Raw genomic sequence first — 6,384 nt, 5'->3', positions numbered from 1 at the left:
GGGATCAAATTAAGGAAATAATGAAATCTTCAGTAGGTAGTCAACCATTGAAGATTATTATTTGCACTAATCAAGTTAAGATGTTACAACTAAATCAAAGAATGGATGTTATCGCATAATATCATTCATCAACGGCAGGAGGACATAAAGGAATTACTAAAACTTACAAACGCATACGTCAAGACTATTTTTGGAGAAATATGAAGGACGATATTAGGAGATACATATTTACTAGCATGCAATAGTTGTCAAAAGAAAAAATTAGTGCGTAATAAGACACGCCAGCCGATGATAATCACTGACACATCACTCAACACATTCGATAAGGTTACTCTAGATCTCGTAGGACTTTTACCATACACTGCTTCCGGAAATCGCTATATCCTAACTATTCAAGATGATCTTTCAGAATATTCAATCGTACGTCAAGACTATTTTTGGAGAAATATGAAGGACGATATTAGGAGATACATATTTACTAGCATGCAATAGTTGTCAAAAGAAAAAGTTAGTGCGTAATAAGACACGCCAGCCGATGATAATCACTGACACATCACTCAACACATTCGATAAGGTTACTCTAGATCTCGTAGGACTTTTACCATACACTGCTTCCGGAAATCGCTATATCCTAACTATTCAAGATGATCTCTCGAAATATTCAATCGCTGTGCCGATAGGTGAAATGGATTCTAGTACAATAGCTGAGGCATTTACTAAAAAAAATTTTATTTGCCAATTCCGTACCCCTCAAACAATTTTAACGGATCAGAGTCGCAGTTTCATTAGTTCTTTTATGAGAGAATTTGCTAAGCGATTTCAAATCAAACAACTGTGAACCACTGCCTTCCGACCACAATTCAATGGATCACTTGAACGCTCACACCACGTCCTAGCAGATTATCTGAAACATTATACAACAGGCAAAGTCGAGTGGGACCAGTGGTTAGAGATGGCAATGTTTTCGTATAACACCAGTTATAACGAAGGAACAGGATACACTCCGCACGAGTTAATATACGATAGAACAGCACGTATACCATTAAGCTTCGCGTGTGAATCAGCTAAACGAACCTATAATGATCACCTAGAAAGCTTAATGGATGATCTATACAACTCTCGACAACGCGCTAGGGAAAATCTACAAAACGCTAAACAAAGATCCAAGAAATATTATGATCGAAAATAAACCCTAGAGAATTTAATCAAGGTCAATTCGTATTCTTGCTTAAAGGAAATGTAATAGGTAAATATGATGATCAATATTCAGGATCGTATGAAATTCTGGAAGTTTTAGAAAACGGGAATATCAAACTGAAAATATCAAGAACTAGAACAAAAATAGTTCATCCTAATTTAATCAAAATTGCCCATCAGGCAAATGAATAAAATCATAATATCAAATTACATACCCATTTCTCTGACCAGGTTACACAGGAACCATGGGGACTTACAGAAGTGAAATCGAACTTAGAGAACAACTAGATGAACTTTATCTAGAAGCTTTAGTTGACGTACAAGATCAAATATATAATCTACAAATGGATTTAATTGTCCTTGAGGATCTGGAGAAACAATTAAAAATTCAAGCACAACGTATACTTTTACGACAACATCTTGAACATCTGTGGTGGGAAGAATATGATGATTCACCTCTCGACTTATTTTTCTTGCACCGGCTCTTCAGGGAAGATAACGCTGAAATCGAGGAGTACGAAGAAGATGATAGCATAGGTTGGATAGACTGGAGAGGTTACGGTAGCAATTGGGATGAAAATTAAAAATGGAATTCACACTCATAAAATACAAAAATTCACAATCACAGATTTACAAGTGATATATGATTTATTAAAGAAAAGGAGTTATTATAAAAAGTTATTATAAAGGTTGTTATAAAATATCTATACATTATCATATTATGAAAGGGTACATTAGAGGGTTCTATTTAGGGCCCGGGTTCCCCGGATCAATTAGGCTCTCTGAAGAGACATGGTGGCCCGAACCCCTGCCAATGGATGCGAAGGGCATTGTTCGTTCCTTAACTTCTTTTACTTCATAAGTGGGAATTAATGTATAGAGCTTCCCATCAACGTCGGAAAGAAAAACGTACTCAGGGCCGTGTTCTTTCGCTTCTTTGAGATTGGCGAGCAACCTCGCCAGGCGGACAGGATTTTGGTTAGCCCATGTTGCGGGTATTTTAATGTTTGCCAATTCATTCAGGCACTATGTAATAGAAAGAAGAAAGAATCACATCAAAATTATTCTCAAAATTAATAAAAATAGAACATCACTGTAGAACACCATTTTCACTAGATTATAAAATTAAAGGGTACTTACTGCGTTCATATTACTTCGTTCCATCTTTTCTTCTCTTTTCTTTTCTTTACTTTACTTCGCTGGTTTTGAAATGATCCCGGGGTCGCAGTTCACAGTTAAATGAGCACTCAAGCAAATTCACGGACCAAGAGACAATGGATCCCTTAGAAATTTAGTAGAGGGGATGCAACGTCACAACCCTTTTGACCAATCATCTTTTAGGAAGATGTTTAAAATTCTTTAGATAAGAACAGCCAATGTTTCAAAATAAAGATAATGTGGGTTACAGCGAATACCCGTTCCATATCATATCTTACTCTGCATGAAGACATAATACATACCACTCGAGATCCCTTCCACAAATACTGACCTAATCTATCTTAAAGCGTTAAATGCTTATCTTCTCTGGAAAGGTAGTATATTATATTATAATATCAAATTACATACCCATTTCTCTTACCAGGTTACACGCGAGCGATGGGAACTTACAGAAGTGAAATCGAATTTAGGGAACAACTAGATGAACTTTATCTAGAAGCTTTAGTTCACGTACAAGATCAAATGTATAACCTACGAATGGAGTTAATAATTCTTGAGGATCTGGAGAAACGATTAAAAATTCAAGTACAACGAATACCCGTCCTATATCATATCTCACTCTGCATGAGGATGTAATATATACCACTCGAGATCCCTTTCACAAACACTAACCTATCTTAAAGTGTCAAATGTTTATCTTCTCTGAAAAGTAGTATATTAAATTATTTTAAGGGGGAGAAGCGGGTCAACCAAATTGGATTATTTGATGGCAGTTTCAAAATGCATCACCATCAAGATCGTACTTTTCTCAATTGGGATTGTCCAAGCCCTCATAGCTTACGACTGCAAGGGGAACAATCTCAACATTACTACGTTATCACTATTAAAAATAGGAGAATGCGATATTCCTTCCGTCCAACCAAAAATCCAAAATGTCGATATACAACTCTTACAATTGACCGACTTTACTACGACTGAAGTAATACAATGCAAGATAGTAATAGATCGCGATGTGTTACATTGTGGTATGCATTCTCACAATTCTGCAGTCGCCTTAGGGAAAATGCAACATCTACATGAAATTTCGCGTGAAGAATGTCATAAAGTACATTAAACAAGAACTTACCAAATTTCTTCAAATAATTACATCATTCTCACATTTCTGCAGTCGCCTTAGGGAAAATGCAATATCTACACGAAATTTCACGTGAAGAATGTCATAAAATACATCGAACAAGAGCTTACCACATTTCTTCAAATAATTACATCACAGGATTGTCTTTAAATGGAACATCAACGCGTCCAATAATTTTTGCCGGTACAATCAAAACAGATGGATCTTGCCAGGGTATTCAATATTCCGATCCTTATGGCTCATGGTCTGATGTCATAGTTCAAGGCACAGTTAAAATATCACTATACAATTTCTATGCTATCGTGAAATTAAATGCTAATACCATTAGCATGCCTTCTGGTAAAACATGCACGCTCACAGCTGCAGCTTGTCCAGATGATGAAATGGGAAATTCGTTTTGGACCCCTATACCAAAAGACGATTGTCACTATAAACGCTATACAGTACTTTTTGAAGGTAGAGCAACACTTCTCCAAAATAATTCTACTACTGTCAGCCGATACAACAAGGAAATCTACACATTGAATCAAGAGGACTTCACCTTTGCATTGGCAAAAAGAGGGGAACGTAAGATCTGTGGTTACACCTTGATTGAAACTGAACATCCAAAGCTTTTCATAGTGGACAGTCGAGCAGATGGAACATTTGCAAAGAAGACATCAATCGATACTACCAACATGGACATATTTACGTATGTAAACTCTAAATTTGTTTATGTTGAAAAGCATATAAATCAACAGCCTACAACAAGTAATGGAGAGCGCCTTAGTCTTAGCTGTGGTGGCTCCTGACGAATTCGCAAAGACTATCATGGTCCATTCCGGATACATGGTTGTCGCCGCCGGAGAGCTTATTCACATTATCAAATGCATACCGGTAGAAGTAAAAATACGTCACACGACAACTTGTTACCAGCAACTATCTGTATTCAGAGGAAACAGCAGCTATTTTGTGACTCCAAGAACGCATATGCTATTATCAACCGGAACAGAGATTGATTGTAACGATATTGTCCCACCTATGTATCTAATTAATGACATTTGGTATAAATTCTTTTCACAGCCCAATAGAGCTATGGAACCAATTTATTTAAAAACAGATTCTGAACGTACTTGGGAGTACACTAGCATATCATGTTTCCAGCCGAAAAACCAGCTGTTCTCAGCAACGTAGCTCGAGGATTCACCGGACATGGAACAGGGACGCAAGGAATGTCTATATCGCATTTCCTGAAAGGAACAGTTGATACTTCAAATAATTTTACAGAAGCTGGAAAGCATCAAACTTTTTCTAAAAATTTAAATATTAATACTGATGGAATATATCATTTACTTTTGCTATATTTTCTACTTGTCTTTATTAATTCATAAGTAAAAATAATATCTGTTTTAAACAAATCTCTTTTAACTGGTTCTAAAATTTTAATTTTTAACATACTAATATTTTTAAAATAACTACTATTTAAACCTAAAATATTGTTTTTGAATATGTTGTAATTTAGCAATATTATTATTAGTAATGTGTCATTATTTTTTTATGAATTACTGGTAAATATACAATATAGATTTTTTTATATATTTCCATAATAAATATAACAGACATTAATTTAAATTTGGATGCTTTTGAAATTGTAAAACCCAATAAACAAGAAAAAAACTATATTAAAAAAATGAATTAAATAACAATAACTTTAAAACATTTTTGAATTTGATAAGTAATTTTAATTTTATCTTTATTATAAATAATACCATCACCAACAACAAAAGCAAAATTAGTAGATTTATCAATAATTCTAATATTTTCAGTATGAAATTCATGATTTAAAATAAATAGTTGTGATTTTAGTTCATAATGTGTAAGTATTGTTCCTCTATGTAAAAAATGCTTGTAATTCAGTATTATTATGTGTAATTCCCAAAGGTAACAGTAAAGTATTCACAATCTCACTTGCACCGGCAATACTACCTATGAAAACAACTAATCATATTGAAGAAATACAAGAAGCACCATTTACTAATGAAACTGCAAGATTAATTAATGATAATAGATTCATAATTAATAGTGAAACAACTAGTCAATATGGCAGTGATAATATGAGCAAAGTACCATTAAACTGAGATTATAATCACATTAGTTTATAAATAAGTAAAAATGTCTATTCCTTTTACTTCATATGGTTTTCTTTTTTTATGACTTTTTCAACATCAAATAAGACAAATAAAACCAAAAATTACTGCTAATGATATACCAATAGGTATACCAATTTTTAACTGCCAACCATGAAATTTGATTAATAATAATAACATAAGTTTGATTATTTAATGTTTTAACAAAAATATTAGTTGAAGATTTATCCTTATTTTCTTGACTATTTAATAATTTTATTTCTTTTATTTCATTAGTTAAATCAATTGTTTTTAATATAACTGATTCATTTTCAGAATTAAGATTTCTTTCAATTATTCTAACTGGCATTTGAAAAAAAAAAGTGAAAAACTTATAAAAGAAAAAGAACAAAGATTGACTATTCATTTATCTAGTTATCAATCTATAGAGAATATGCTTGGCTATTAGACAAAACTTATAGCATTATTATCGTATCATTTTATAGTAGAAATAATATATTAGGTATGAATTGAAAGTTTTAAATGTTTTTGTATTGCTTTTCATAATTACTATCTTTTGTTAATAAAAATCTCAGATATTCCTGGATTCGATGTCAAGGTTCATGCATCTTCCGGAATATTCCTTAGCCCTCCGACGACGACGACGACGACGAAGTTGCGTCGCGCGCGCTTACGAGTAATTAGACACCTCGGGGGGATGAGGGACCGCATTCTCGACGCACGACTCTGCGAGATAACGTTCGGTATTGCGCATTCGAACAACCGATA

General features: G+C 33.7%; 2 protein-coding genes across 2 annotated transcripts in view; one reads left to right on the top strand and one right to left on the bottom strand.

Moving 5' to 3' along the window:
* Positions 1 to 1,930: 1,930 nt before the first annotated feature.
* LOC112495120 lies at positions 1,931 to 2,425 on the bottom strand. Its single transcript, XM_025090113.1, has 2 exons — positions 2,338 to 2,425; positions 1,931 to 2,223 (listed from the first exon to the last, which is right to left on the bottom strand). Exons 1-2 carry the CDS (start codon positions 2,359 to 2,361, stop codon positions 1,942 to 1,944), a joined length of 306 nt encoding a protein of 101 aa, XP_024945881.1. The 5' UTR covers positions 2,362 to 2,425; the 3' UTR covers positions 1,931 to 1,941.
* Positions 2,426 to 3,819: 1,394 nt separating this feature from the next.
* Positions 3,820 to 6,384, top strand: part of LOC107272817 — a 6,273-nt gene continuing 3,708 nt past the window's right edge. The window contains exons 1-2 of the mRNA XM_025090112.1: positions 3,820 to 4,181; positions 4,231 to 4,533. Coding sequence (XP_024945880.1) covers positions 3,820 to 4,181; positions 4,231 to 4,533 — 665 coding nt within the window. The remainder of the gene's footprint in view (positions 4,182 to 4,230; positions 4,534 to 6,384) is intronic.

Source organism: Cephus cinctus, unplaced genomic scaffold (assembly GCF_000341935.2).
Source record: "Cephus cinctus unplaced genomic scaffold, Ccin1 Ccin1_scaffold1292, whole genome shotgun sequence".
NCBI lineage: Eukaryota > Metazoa > Arthropoda > Insecta > Hymenoptera > Cephidae > Cephus > Cephus cinctus.
The sequence above is the reverse complement of the archived record's forward strand: the minus strand, read 5'-3'. Positions and strand labels throughout refer to the sequence as shown.